Source organism: Bacillus rossius, chromosome 1 (genome assembly GCF_032445375.1).
Source record: "Bacillus rossius redtenbacheri isolate Brsri chromosome 1, Brsri_v3, whole genome shotgun sequence".
In the NCBI taxonomy this organism is placed as follows: domain Eukaryota; kingdom Metazoa; phylum Arthropoda; class Insecta; order Phasmatodea; family Bacillidae; genus Bacillus; species Bacillus rossius.
This window is the reverse complement of record NC_086330.1, coordinates 264,128,244-264,144,359: the sequence shown is the minus strand read 5'-3', so window position 1 is coordinate 264,144,359 and position 16,116 is coordinate 264,128,244. Positions and strand designations below refer to the sequence as shown.

Genomic DNA, 16,116 nt, shown 5'->3' with positions numbered 1-16,116 from the left:
TAGTTTTTTTTATGTGCACGACTAAACTGTAGTCGGTAAAACATAGGAATTGTCATCTCCCACTGGCCTATACGATATCTACCTTTGATACAGTCAAATATCAATTTTCTAAAGATGAGGACAAACTAATACATTTTTGTAATTACCCAACATTCAGTATGTATTATCAGAAGCACAATAGTCAATCTTGAAGACAGATTTTAAAACTTGAAAAACACTATCAGTCTATCTATCATACATGTTATTTTACACATTATAAATGTCACCAAAAACATAAAGACTTTTTCATGTTATTCCGTCCTTATAGCTACTTATCACTAGAGCCAAGATTATATGGTTTTATGCGAAATTGCGAATTTTCACGCGAAATTCATCCCAAACCGCGAAAAATGCGAAATGTTTTCTAACCACAAATAAACACCTCAATATTGATTTAAATCGTTAACTACCGACTATTGGTTGATTGACAAAAATTCCGTATCTGTTTGTAGAAGAAATGGTCGTCATCCAACTGCAGTGTGGTGGTTATTTAATACGTTAATTATTCATCTTAAAAAATTACAATATATCACAAAAATTGACGATTTCACGAACAAAAAAAAGATCGTTATCGGAGTTAGGTTAGGGTTTTTAAAACTCATCTAGCCACTAGAGATCACGCAATATTAACAACTGACGATCGTAAACTAAAATTAATAAGTTAGCAAACACAACAACGTGAAAAATCTCAGCGCCTTGTTTGCTGTATCCTTTGAAAAATACACGTGAACAAAAACTGCATTCATTAAATAAATACGTATGAAAATAAAATGAAAGCGAATATTGATATTTAATGATCACTTGATATTTAATGAAATTTCACTGTAACGCAATTTTGTGTGCTTGTTGAATAAGCAGTTTACCGTCAAGCCTTCATTTTCATTTCACACTTCACAGGCGAGAGAGCCAAAATCGTAACATAATCGAAGTTTTCAGATCGCTAATGAAAAAGCACAATATTGCAAGGATTTATTTATTTTACGATCATTAAATATTTTAAATAACGCTTACCTACCCAACCCTTTCGGAAAATAAATAAAAACATTTATTTCACTGACCTGACATAACCTAACCTTTTACTTCGTGTATAAGGCTCTCTCGCCTGTAAAAAGTAGGCTTCCCGCGGTTTATTTTTTCGCTACAACTTCAGTAAAAACTAGTTTTTGGTACCTCCGGGCTTTGTTTACAAATGACGTGCATAAATGAAAGCTAAATTTCTTAATCATGCCGAAAAATAAAGCTACTGCGGCATCACGTGCTGACGAGTTTAAGAATGAGGGATTATATGTCAGTGACGGAAAAATACTTTTCTGTAAATATTGTAATTGCCGTTTGGAGCATGAACGTAAGGACACGGTAAACAAGCACATAATTAGCGACAAACATGTAAAAGCTAAACGATCCCCATGCACTTTGAAACGACAGCTTTCTATCCCAGAAGCAGGAGTGGCGCAAATATGCGCAAAAAAACAAAAGGAAGATTTTGTTCTCGAAACTGTTGAAGCCTTTGTAGCTGCAGGTATTCCTCTTGAGAAACTTGACAACAGCAAGTTGACTGCATGGATGCAGAAGCATGTAAGTGGTGCTGGTGATCTTCCAACAGCGGATTGGATGAGGAAAAAGTACATTCCCCTACTTAGAGAGAAAAAAGAAGTGGAAATCAAGCAGCAGCTCTTGGGGCAAGATGTGGTCATACTCGCAGATGAAACCACTGACAAGAGTAATAATTGTGTTTTCAACATCTTGTTTAAAATTCTGAAACCAGGTGCTGAACAAGATGTTATCTTAGGGGCTTCTTGTGTCCTTGATGCAGCAAATGCTGTTTGTTGTTCTCGGGCAGTGATTGATGTATGCTCCAAATTTGAAGTCAAGGAAGAAAACATAATTGCGTATGTTACAGATAGTGCCAGGTACATGACAAAATCTGCTGGCACCCTTGAAGGTGTATTTGGTGACCACATGTACCACATACAATGTTGGGCCCATAAAGTAAACATTGTTGGGCAGATCTGGCAAAACAACTTGGAAGAACTGAACCTCTTCGTTTGTAAGGTAAAGATGGCCTTTCTTAACACCAGAAAGAGGAGGCATGCATACCTTCAATTTCTTCTCCAGAAACATGGAGAAAACAAGGCTCTCGTCAAGTTATTCCCCATGCCAGTTGTTACACGTTGGAACACATGGTTTGAATCTGTATCATACCTCGCACTCCATCTGCACGACATTGTGGAATTCTTTGAGCAGCTTAGCGAAGATAACTCTGGTGTTAAATATATCAAGGGACTCCAGAAGGAAGAGTTACAATGTCTTGAGGCCACTCTTACATTTGTGGCTCAAAACTGTAACACCTTTGTAGAGCTAATTAATTTTCTTGAAGGAACAAAGTATCCTACTGCTCATCAGTTGTGCACAAAATTGAGTAAACTGCAAACTACTCTTGATGTCTTGGCTAAGGGAATATTTCCTGAAAATGTTGAAGACATTTTGGCTGAAATGAAAACTGTCAACTCTGCAGCCCTTAAAGAGCAGTTCAAGAACACAGCTAAACTCAGTCTTATAAAACTGATTGATCTGGTGAACACTGATCCATCTCGTCAACTATTTCTGGGAATCAGCGCTCTAATGAATCCTCAAAATGTAGGAAACATTCGTGTGGAGGAAAAAGAATTCCAGAAACATATTGGGAACCTACCTTTCCTTTGCAAGGTGCAGAAGACCTCTGTAGCAACAGGCTACATAACACTCCAAAACCTGGTTTCCCAAGAGCAGAAGAAACCGCATGTGAACTATATAGACATGGTGGACATACTATGTAAAATGAAAGCGGATTATCCTGAATTTGCAGCTGCTGCTTTAAAGTTAATATGGATACCTGCAACGAATGTGGACTCAGAAAGATCTTTTTCTAAGTATTCTGTAGTTGTAAGTGACAGAAGATGATCTCTAAAACCAGAGAATGCTGAACTGCTGACAATGGTGGCTTTTTCTTGAGCTTAATTATATTGCATTTATAGAACAAAAGTTTAACTGTAGTTTATATTTTAATTAATTTAGACTCTCTCCTGAACTCAGGAACAGTACTTACCTGCATAAGAATACTGAATATTTTAGTTGTTAATTTTTTATGTACTCTCAACATAGTATTGTTTAATATGCATATTTTAAGTCTCTAACCACGAATTATTTAAGCATTTGATCAAGGCAGCTCTGCTAGGTGTGTACATGTTATTACATGTGTTTTAATTTTTTATGACGATAAAGACGAAATCCACAATTCTTAATGACGAAAAGTCCTTTTTCATAACACCATAAAATCTTGGCTCTACTTATCACACTTAACGTAGCTAATTGCTACAATTTGCAGAGCTGACATATGCAAGACTTGGCTACCAGTCTTTTATTTTCTTTCATGTTATTTTCAAAATTATTATTCTTAATAATGCTAAACAACACTAGCTTGCATTTAAATGAGCGCTGTTAAGTCACTTCCAAAAAAGGGTGCAAATATGACCTATACAATCAAAATACTTACAAAAACTAATTTTAACAAATTATAAAACCTCGTAAATTAACCTAATAAGCATTATCTTCATATATTCTGTTGTATTTGTTTTACTATGTAATTCATCTAACCTTACAGTACTTTAGATTTATAGCATTTTATAAACTTTGTATTTATCTTGCTTTATTAATAATCTTCGGCGTTTAACCGCCCGCCGAAGTGTGTGTGTGTATGTGTGTGCGTGTGTCGGCCAGTGCCCACCAATGTGACGTCAGTGCTCCGCTCCCGAAAGTTGCCGAGCGAGGACGAATGAGCAGTGAGTCGCGAGCGCTGCGAGAGGAAGGAGCTTCATGCACCTGTCATCATTTTCGGAGCTTTTTAGTGATACAGGGGAAAACGGGCCTCGCCCCACACTGGCTACGTCACGGCCCTGAGAACAGAGTAGCCGGGTCCACATGCCCGTTATACATGTGGTGGTGCCCTAAACTTTGACGAATTAACCCCCATTCAACCCGCATTGCGGTAGCAATATATAAAACTTTAGTGTTGTTACATTTATGCTGAAGCGTGACAACATTTATTTACAATGTAGTAGAAAAAATTATACTAGAGACATTCAAAAATGGTCTTTTTAATTTTTTTTTGTTATGTTACAAATCTACTATGACATACTGTGTGCCATTAAAAAAAAAATTTAATTTATAATGTTTTGAAAGGTAAATAGCAGGATATACATTTTCCAGGCACTGTAATTATACAACATTAAGAAAACATTGTAAATTACAGAATAACCTAAAAAGCAAGAAAATAAATACGAGATTTCCCTGTTAAGTGTTTGCAAATTAGTGGTACACGATTTTATGATTGTTACCAATTTCGAAATACTGTCAAATATTATACGGTCATAAAATGACCTCAACTTTCGAGCAAGTCAACTTCTAAGCCTTAATTTATTCATGCAATACTAAACAATTAATTTTCCTTCAACTTGTACACTTAGAAGATTGATACTAACTAGAATCCATGCATAAACATTTGCCAAGTGCATTCAAATATGAGGATAACAAAACTTACTTAACATACTGTTAAATATTAAACCATAAGTTTTGTGTCATGACCATAAATAACTATGGGGTAACAAATAAATGTAATCTAAATAACAGGTCTACACATCAGTTGTTCAACAGTTTGACAAACTGTTTTAACCAATAAATATGGCAGTCAATAAAATAGAGAGCCTGGTGATCATGCCCAATACTACTGTTAAGAGTTTTATTTAATTAACGGTAGGGGATGACTGTTGACTGCAGCACCATGCTGTTAGCAGCACTGCATCAATATAGCTGCTTTCATAATATAACAATTAGTGCATACTTATTTACAAAAGGTGTATGTGCTGCCACATCCTTATAGACCCTTAGGTCTCATTTCATGCTAAACGTATAAGTGACAGTTTGCTATTGTCATAGAAATATAATTAAAAAACATAAATTAGGACAAAAATAAAGATATATTTTTTTCTTCCTGACTACTGCTGTTTGTTGAGTGGTTAGCTGAATGTTACAGCCAGGTGGTGGGAGACAGTAACAAACACTCACTTCTTCTGTTCGTCCACGATGCCCGAGAGGTAGAGGTTCCTCGTGTTGGCCTCCTGCAGCGCACTCTTCAGCTCCGCAATGTCTCTCTCCAGGATCTCCACCTGCAGGGGAGTCACGTTGGGCTGCTTGGGGCTGAGCACGGCCTGCCGACACCACACACGCACCTCACGTGCCTCATCCCCGTCATCTAGTTCAGTCACACTCACCTGAGCCCCCAGCGTTGGCAGATCTTTGCTAAATGCCTATGTTACAATTAGGTAGCTGCGAAAATTGGTTTATTTTACCTTTATGTTAATTATAAAAAGATATAAATATAATAAGTATAAGAAAGATAGCAACATTATTATGATTCCAGTGAGGTAACAGTTTCACTTTGCTTGACGCATGCCTACAGGCCACTGAGTTCCTGTTGATGTTTTTCAGGTGTGTGGTAAAAAGATAACAATTAAAATGTTAATTTGATGCCCTGAAAAGGTTCATTCAAGTATAAATAAGCTATACGGTTTTAAGTCTCATTGATTTTGAGTTGATTAGAAATGGACAAGGTGAGATGGAAAAGTGATGGAAGGCAATTATGGGGAAATTGTAAGCACCCCGTAAAACCCACAAGCAAACGGCAATGTCCACTACATTACCCTTTCTTACGAGAAACCAGGGTTTGGCACTGCCAGGTTTTCAAACTATCAATAAAGGTCTCCTCTGTAACGAGTTGTCCATTCCAGTGTTGAACTCCAGGCAGTCAAATTCACAGCTTATATCAAGAGTTAAATAATTTCCCTGATTCCTTGAAATACACTGCCAGTCACTTGGCTCTTATCCTTATGTATTTTTGATTTAATTCCAGACTACAAAGGAACATCTGTGGAAATGATGGTGTGCCTGAAATTTTAATATGCCTTCTTGCAGCCATCTTCAAGGAAAATTAACATCAAGCCTGGTGTTCTGGCACAGTATTTATAGTACAGAGAGTAATTCACAGCTGAGCTGCGACTGGTAGTAGGAATCCCTCACAGGGACCAATCACAGCTCAGTAATGAATTTGGGAACAACATCATTTCCATGGATGAGGTCTCTACTTAGAAGCCAGGAAGCAGTACTCCGGCCAGGAAAAACTACAATTTGATTTAAAACATTATGCACCAGCGTCCGCTCTCAATCCGACAAATTCAATTTTCTGTCCATCATGAGCATAGCTTAGTGCTCCAAAATTTATCCATGGAAAAACAAAGATTTGGTTACAAATCAAATTCATAATCCCCAAGCTCCTTTTCATAAAGCAACCATCTTGATAAAGTTTTCCTCAAATATATTTTTCAACTGTCGTCTTGAGAACATCAGTATTGGATAAATATACATCAGCTTTGAGAATATTTAACACGATTGCTTGAAAAAATTATTTAAAACTATATTTTAAATAACTTTTGGTTGCCCAAATTTTTGCAAGTCCTATTCACCAGTTTATAGTATACTAGCTAATGATGTCTGGCATGCATTGCAATGCCTCATTCCATTTTTTTTTGTAATTTGTTTGAAGTAGTTAAACTTAAACATATACAATGCATCTATCTCTCTTTCAAAATTATCTATCTCTATATCTCTTATCTATCTTTATATATATCTATCTCTATCTCTTTATCTCTCTCTACTCTATATACCTATAGCAGTGGCGAGGCGTGAGGTTTACATGAGGGGAAGCAATAACTCCGTTCACACCAAAACATGATGAGGTTGGGGGGGGGGGGGGGTCTGGGGGCCCTCCGTCGGGAAAATATGGATTTTAAGGTACAAAATGGTGCTATTTAAGTAGTTTTCTTAACTGAACATTGACTATTCCACAGGTAGAAAAATTTACATTTTTTTTAAATACATTATTTTTGAAAAATAATGATTGACTTACATTATTCTGATAGTAAAATACCTACTCTACATTACTTATATACTAAGTGGGAGTGTAGTATCATCGTACGCCCACAAATCCCCCATGCACTGCCAGCCAACAGCCCGCGGGAGAGATGCGCGCGCCCCGAGAGACGACCGCCGACTGAAACGTGACATCGCCACCTGCCCTGCCGAACTGTACCGGACATAGCCGAAGCAGTCGGCGGAAGAATTCCACCGTCTGCTTCGGCCATGTTCGCTCCAGTTCGGCAAGAAAGTGATACCTTCGTAGCTTCTACCGCGTATTTTTCCAGCCAATCCCCTCCCTGAACCTTTGTACCATGCCACCCCCCTTCCGAAAGGAAACTACTGCGGCAGCCTTCCTGCTGAAAGCGATCCTACCAGCGCTTCTAAACCTAGCAACGCTTCTAAAACAGCATGTTTTTGTGTCAACGAGTTCTTTTTTTATAGCGCACAGCGCACAGTATTGGGTCCCAAGAAGATAGTGTAAAAAATACATACACCTAACTGCACGAGCCAAAGTAAAATACTATTCTGAATAAAATATTTATTTAAAAAATACAATGTCTGGAAACTGCCTGGGCAAGCACTGCTTGCCTTGCTTGCCCTGACGAGACGCCACTGACCTATAGTTATATCACCACTCTATACATCTATACATCTTTATCTCTGTAACAATGAAAATATTAAAAATCTATATTTTTACCCATTTATATATTTATATGTCTTATTTATATGTTGCAGGTGTGACACAAGTATATAAAAAAATGCACGTATTCGAATGTAACATTGTGTCCAAATTTGAAAACAATTGGTGAAGAACTTTTGGAGATTTAAGATTTTGAACGACAAAAATTTACATTTTTATTTATATAGATAGATTATACAATGTACTGCTTGGTCTACTGAATAAGTGTTACTTGGTTGGAGTATAAGTTTTTTATGTTACTGCCCTTATGTTGATTACTGGAGTTGAGCATTTACAACAGAAAAGTTCAAGTACCCATCCAAAGATATTATTTGAGTGAAACATTGCAACAACATGACAACTGCAGCTCTTACCTTTGGCTTGCCGTCATCTTCCGATGACGAAGTGGGACTGGGACTACTTGACAGCGTAATGCCGCCCTTCGCAAACACCAGCTGGAACTGCAAGTCTGCCAGAAAAGAAAAAATAATAATTGCCTAACTTGAACAGACAATACAGAACTGATAATAATTACACAATAAGTCAGGGGTGTATGGGGGATATGTCCCCACCCTCTTCGAAAAGGAAATTCTAAAAAAACTCTATAATTTCCAAAAACAAAAGAAAATAATTTTAAAGCAAACAGCAAACAAAGTAATTCCATCTCAACCCTCCCCCTCCCCCCCTTACCAAAACTCACAAAATTAAATTCTGTCCACACCCCTTCTATAAGTAGGTTATTCTAAATTATCTTTGAATTAAACAGTTAAAAAAATTACAAAAATACATTCACTGCCCATAAACTAGAAGTATGTGTAGCATTGATGACACCTATAAATAATTATATTTATACAAACTGTTACAGATGTGCGTAGATGTTTGTAACAAAATTTCTTAGTAAAATAATTAATTTAGGTTTTTTTTTGTCTACTACAATACTTAGTTAAAATGTACATTGGTTAAGTTTTAAGTATTTTCAACACTATTCCACCGAATGTTCAGAATTTTTTGGGGAGTCTCTGACTGGGCAAATGAATATTTTGAATAACTGAAGGATAGTTAATTTTTGGATGGAAAATAAATATTATATTATAAATACCATTCTCTGTGCGTAACATTTGCAATACACTAGCATCCTTGTATGACATTGAAAAATTCTGTCAAAAATAATTATGTCCAAATAAAAAAAAAGAAATGAAATGAAACTGTGTAAATAATGCCAGCATGAACTGCACAGATGCTCTATGCATCCCCTCCCCCTCTCCACTCTTTCAGTCGGCTGTCATTCAGGCACCTCAACACGAAAGCAAACACAACTAAACACAAGATGCAAAACCAGAAACGAGAGCTATGACGGTCGGGTGCATAAATTGGTAAAATGATAGAATGTACTTACGAGTTACTAAAATCCTACTTGAACACATCTACTGTTTTGCTTGTACCAGCAAGCATTGTTCTTTTACTCGTCACTGTCTTGGTGACGACGCGTCACCGATACGACAGCTGAGATGGCCACATGAAAATGCGAGCACGGATCCCATCATCATTATTCTCCCGTCAACACTAAGGCGCCTAACCTACAACGGCTCGGCATTCGATAATATGCAGAGGTTGATAGTGAATTTCCAGGAAGTACTTTTTTTGCAGTTGGTACATCTGCTAGCAATTTACAGCCAACAGATAACTACTGAAACAAAAACATGACTGTGGACATTCATAAAACTTAGGCCTGATGTTTCTATACTGTAATACATATTCCACAATTATCTATACTATAATAAAACAGTAGTTTTTTTCTGTCTGTCTGTCTGTCTGTTTGTACGCGGTGTTCCACAAAACTACAATACAAATTTTAATGTGGTTTTCAAGTTAACTTGAACGTAGCAGAGAAAGAAATATAAGCTTTATTTCATCAAAATCGGCTCAAGGAAAGAAGAGAAATCTTAATTTTATGACATACAATATAATCAATATAAGAAGCCATTAAGTTTTGCAGTTGTAAGGAACTAAGTAGAGAGTAAGAAAAAAATAAAGATCCTGAGTTTGTAGTGTCGCCATATTTGTTTCAATTTTCAATACCCTTTTTGTATATTACAATTTAAATTGCAGAAAAAAATCATGTTTCATCACATAAATAGTGAGTGTGTGTCATTTCTCTATGTCCACGAGGTCTCAACGCTTCAATTTTCTCCTTGGGGTGAACCCGTCCGCTTAATTTAATTAAATAAACAGCTTTTATCGTTGAATGATTTATTTCATGAAAATCTGCTCTCATAAAGACACTAATGAATCACCAACATGTTCAATAACAATAAATTATGATATGGCGAAAGTGTTACAAGATTGCTCTCTAATAGTTTGGGATGAATGCACGATGGCGAATAAAAAAGCAGTTGAAGCTGTGGACAGGACACTACAGGACATTAGGCGCGATGAAAGGCCAATGGAGAATGTCACACTACTCTTTTCAGGAGATTTTCGGCAAACTCTACCAGTTGTAAGTTGAGGGACTAAAGCTGATGAAATCAAAGCTTCACTGAAGAATTCTTACCTCTGGCCTCAAATAAAAAAAAAAACTGCAATTAACAATTAGCATGAGAGCACAGCTGGGTGGTAATTCTCATGCGCAATAATTTTCCGGTGTTCTATTAAAAGTTGGAGAAGGTGCCCTCCCTGAGCAACACGGTCAGGTGACGCTTCCAGAAATACTTGGCAGAGTCGTATCTTCGGAAGACGAACTCATACGTTCGGTATTTGGGGATCTGTCAAACATACAACATCAGGAACATACGTGGTTATGTGAATGTGCCATACTCACTCCAAGAAATGACCAAGCTGCTGCAATCAATGAAATTTTTTTAAATGAATTGAATGGGGCTGAAGTGGTTTATACATCATTTAACAGCGTCCTTAATCAGGACGACGCCACTAATTATCCAGTTGAGTTTTTGAGTTCTCTCACTGCAAGTGGTCTTCCTGTTCACAAAATTGTTCTCAAAGTCGGTGTTCTAATAATGCTTCATAGGAACCTTACTCCCCCAAAATTGTGCAATGAAACCCGACTTAAAGTAACTGCTCTACAACGAAATATAATCGAAGCTGAGTTTCTTACTGGATGTGGCTCAGGTGAAACTGTTTTCATACCACACATACCTATCATCCCGAATAACTTCCCGTTCGGGTTCAAGCGCACACAGTTTCCAATAGCAGTTTGTTTCGCGATGACAATAAATAAGTCTCAGGGTCAGAACCTTAAGGCAGCTGGTGTCGACTTAAGGTCTGATTGTTTTTCCCACGGCCAGATGTATGTGGCTTGCTCGCGGGTCAGTAATGCAGACAATCTTTACATTCTAGCTCAAGACGGGAAAACAGTAAATGTGGTTTACAAAGAAATTTTATGAAGTGTCTTCCCGACATTACATTTGTAAGTAGAAACATATTTACCCAAAATTTAGGTAGTAACATATTTTTATTGCAAAGACTGAAATAGAGGTGAGAAAAATTATCATTTGTGAACATAAGAAAACTACTACAACAGTATCAATTGTTATGTTATAATGTTTAAATTTCTAAATGGAGCAAGATAATACAAAATTCCATGCGGAAAAAGCGTGGGCAGCAGCTACGTTTAGTTATAGGTATAGGGCTATGCATGCTGATTTTTCATATACTGCATGGATGCGAACATGTAAGAATAATCCATCTATCTTACTATAAAAAAACAGTAGTTCTTTTTCTGTCTGTCTGTTTGTACGCAGTGTTCTACACAACTACTATACGAATTTTAATGGGGTCTTGCGTATTACAGTCATTACTTAATTATTTGCCTTCAATGCAGTTACTTTATTTCACGTCCAGCGAAGCGGGCGGGTTCGGCTAGTATTCAATAATTATGGTTACACCTTAGTGCAACACATGCACAAGTCCCGACCTAATGGTGATTCTGACGGCAAACGTGAACAAGAAAGAAGGAAAACGCCAATGAAAGTGGGGGTAATCTACAGCTACACAAGCCGCTGTGCTCACTATGGTCGCGATGTTGGCCATGTCGCAGGTGTTTGGTTTTCGGCTATTTTTATGAAACGTCGCTGACTTCACGCATGCGCACATAAACAAAAACATTTGTTTTTGCACAGAATTGTGCTGTACTTCTGTGTTTGCTTTAAATCAGTATCATGTCAACGGAAAAGTTCATCAAAGAAGTACAAAAATATCCATACTTATGGAATAAATCAATAGAAGAATATAGAAAGATATACGAGATAATGTCCGGGATTTGAGTTCGAAGGAGGTTCACTAATGCTGTGTAATAAGGAAATAATTTTGGTGCAATTTTCATAGTTATTAATTTTCCTTTTATTTTGTTAACGATTAATTGCTTGTTAAAGAATTATAACGTCATGAAATCATGTTTACTGATCTCAAGCAAATAGTCAATTGTACTTCTGCTAAAATGCCTTCCCTGTAATTTATTTTTTCTTATCAATTTTATTCTTGATGAGAAATAAAATGTTATCAAATTGAGTTGTATTTATTCTGAAATAATCCATAAGTTTGGCTTCATCCTCACTCACCTGCTTAAACAAATAATGAAATTCTACAAATTATTTTCTTTTTGATTGGACTTCGATGAACCCATTTCTTTTTTCGTTTACATACTGCAAGAGCCAGCAGAATATTATCATCGTCTGAAACATCACTCGAATCCCACGGCATGCGTCTCTCTGACATCGTGAACTAGACTGATCTGTCTGGCCACCTAGTGTAGCGAACATTGCGAACATAGCAAACATAGTGAACATAGCATAGCTTTCAGTGTTGTCTCGCCTTTAGAAACATATCCCCACTTAAAATTATCTCCAACCCAACTTTTAAAAATATAAAAGAACCTTTTTTGTTAATAGATTTGATCCATCTGTTCAAGAACAAGAAATTATTGACTTTGTTTCCAACAAAATTAATGTCTCAAGTAAAAGTGACTACACTGAGAATTAAATTCAATTCATACTCTTCTTTCCGCATCTCTGTTCTGGAAGAAGACTTCAATAGAATTAAATATACTGTCTTGTGGACAAGTGGGTGTTTCATAAGCGCCTTCTCTGGAAAACTTCACCCCGACCAAACTGTCAGCAACATTTCTACTATAGAGGAGCCTAACACTACTACCAGGGGCCTAGTCCTAAACCCCTAAACCTTTAACTCCCAGTGTGACTGCATCTACTTTTACTTCAGTGCCTGGAGGAGCATCTTACATCTTTTATGGTCAAGTCAACTCCCAAGGAGTGGGCTATCTCTTATAAAAATGTTACAGAGGTTTGAAACCAAAATATAGTGAATTTTTTTGAAAATCTTGCTAACTCCAACTATGACTTTGTATGCTTGATTGAAATTTCGTTCAATGAACATAGTATAAATTCTCACATTTCACGGACCAATACCACACTTTCAGAATCGACAGAAATGTTCAACTGACCATGAAGAAAAGAGGTGGTGGTGTTATGTCAGCTGTCAACAAACACAAATTTTTATTGGTTCAACCAATATATGATTATGACTTCCCTGGCACTGAAGCTGTTTGGCAGAAAATAAAATCTTCACCTTCACTCACTAATTCTCAATCATTAATTCTCTAATATCGATTTACCCCCTGATACAACTTATAATGCTTACTTTGACTATTTTGAGTCTTTAGAAGAAAAATTCATCTTCTTCCAAGTAGATGTACTGATTCTCAGTGACTTCAATGTTCCCAGTGTTGACTGGATTAATAATCATACTGATAACATCTTGCATATGCATGTCCAATCCAAAGCGCAACATCTGCTCAACTTTACATCTAGCCTTGGGCTAATTCAGTGCAACAAAACCCAGCCATCTAAAATTCTTTTAGATCTTTGTTCATCCAACATATCTCAGTGTACAGTAACTTGCTTAGGCTATGAATGTGCTCATTAAAGAACATTTATAACATCCTGCTTTAAACATCAACATAACAATTGGTAGATCCCCTTGCAGTAAAAATTAATTTTCTGTGTTTTGATATTGCTGACTTTTTATAAGATAAAATTAACACTTTCATACCACTATCAATAAAAAAATAACCAAATAATATACTGTTTGGTTTTCTAGTAAATTAATAAAAGCTCTTAAATTTAAGAAGCATTTTCACAAAATAAACAGAAGAAACTATAATATATATTATTATTATTCATATTTTTCCCATTACCAGAAACAAATACAAATTTAGTAGAGCATGACGAAATTCATTGGATCCGAACAATATTAATAACAATATTAAGAACCTAAAAATTTTTGGCATTTTGTCAAATTGATGAAAGACTGCTATTCTGAAAACCTGTCACTAAAAGTTAATGGTGTTATCTGTAACAATCCTAATGTGTTATTGAATATATTTGCCCAGTATTTTCCTAATGTTTATGTGCCATCAAGCTCTAAACCATACGTACTTGTCACCGATACGTGTCCAGAGACTATACCTGTACCTAACATTTTTGAAAGCTTTGTACTTTGGGGTGTCAAGACTTTTTCGAAAAGGGTTAGGGGGTTTAAAATTGGCGTAAATAGAGATCTTGGGCACCACCACGTGGATGGGCACGTTGACCTGCCTATTGACTCTGTCTGAGCCGTGATGTGGCCCATGGGAAGCTAGGCTCGATTTCCCCCTGCGCGGACACACTGGGACTTAATGGCCCCCTCTCAGTGGCGGGCACGCTATTTTATCAGCGAAGACGACTGCCAGTGGGGTCTTGAGGTGCCCCACACACCTCAGTCTCTGTGCTGGGAAGCTAATGGTCGAGAGATAAATACGAACGAGTCAGGGTGACTATTCAGTTTTATTGGTGCAGTCACATACATTGACAAACCTCTAAGTATTCACACAATGGGGAGTTGTTATGTATAAAATAGTTAATATTGCCAATGGGAAGTAGTCCAGCTTAAATGCTGACCAGGATACCGTATGGCCTGGCCCCGAAAATACAAAGATCGTAGTGCATTTTAAAATACTCGGGGAGCTTTAAACAATGAAGTAAAACAGTGTACCGCCAGGGCAGGCCTCAAAGATGAATAGAAAAAGTTTAAAGATTCTTAATGACGGCGGATGTTAACAGATCAGTAAAGAGCATCAGGTTGAGGTCAACGAGGTGCGGAGATGCTTCCTACCCTGGACGGCAACAGGGTGTCATGGCTGCAGGAAGTGGTGAATATACCGTTAGTCGTTTAATATGGTAAAGTAAATATAGATAACAAGTTTAAACCCTTCAAAAATTACATTTTAATTTAGGATTAATTACTAAGTATTACAATTATTTAGTATTTATTTATTAAGTATATATTATTTTTAAGGGCGAAGTCTTCACCGCTCAACTAAGGGTGTGTGCCGAAAGGGGTCGCGCATGGTGCTGCTCTGTCCTCATAATTAGCTTAAAACAATTACCCTGGGAAAAAAATGGAAATAGTAAAAGAAAACCATACTTATTAATTTGACCAAATTATAAATGGTATAAGGCCATAACACAGTGCTTCCTGCCGGGCGGCCGAACACATGCACACACACGCACGCACTTGTTGGCTGAAGGTTTGAAACAGAGGGTGGAAGGAGAGGGGGTCGGCAGCGGCGTGAGGTACATCAGGCTTAGGGAGGGCTTAGCCCTGATCGACGTCAACTTGCTCAAATTTTTCCTACTAAATGGAAATTAGCTAAGGTAGTTCACATTCACGAATATACATAGTACCAAATTGTAACGTTTTAAACTATCTACCAATTTCTTTGCTCAATGGTTTTTCTAAGATTTTTTTTTTAAAAAAATTCCATTCAAATTCTAAAATTTCCAACTTAGTAATAAATTATCTTATAATCAACATGGTGTAGATCAGTAATGTCTACTACCACTAATTTACTTACTTTTCATAATCTTATATACAATGAAGCTACTAATAGGGGACAGGCTGATGCCTGCTATTTTGACCTTAAGCCCTTTAAATCTGTTGATTACACATTATTACTAAGTAAGCTCTTTCCGGTTTAAAAAATACCTATGTTAATTGGTTTTCTAGCTATCATAATAGAATTTTTTTCATATCCATTAACAAGAAGAGGACGTGACTTCAAACAAGCCTTCTAGAACGTCATCATCCCAAAAGGATTCAACTGCATCTGGTAATGTAGTCATGTCACCTGTTTCCATGGAAATGAGCAAACTTATTGAATTATATGATCTTGTTAAATCTATGAATACTAAAATTGACAACCTTAAAAATGAAAACGAGGTATTAAAAACTTTACTGGACGACTCCAGAAATGAGATTGTGAAGTTAAGTGAAGAAGTGTTCAAGATCAAAAATGAAAAAAATCCTCAAACTGAGCCAAA

The 16,116-nt window shown here is 36.8% G+C and overlaps 1 protein-coding gene across 5 annotated transcripts in view; it reads right to left on the bottom strand.

Annotated features, from left to right (window-relative positions):
* LOC134527551 (uncharacterized) overlaps positions 1-16,116 on the bottom strand; it is a 91,801-nt gene that overhangs the window by 34,333 nt on the left and 41,352 nt on the right. For all 5 annotated transcript variants that reach the window (XM_063360325.1, XM_063360324.1, XM_063360326.1 and 2 more), the window contains 2 exons: positions 8,101-8,195; positions 5,140-5,282 (listed from right to left, as the gene is read on the bottom strand). In XM_063360325.1, the coding sequence (XP_063216395.1) occupies positions 5,140-5,282; positions 8,101-8,195 (238 nt within the window). The remainder of the gene's footprint in view (positions 1-5,139; positions 5,283-8,100; positions 8,196-16,116) is intronic.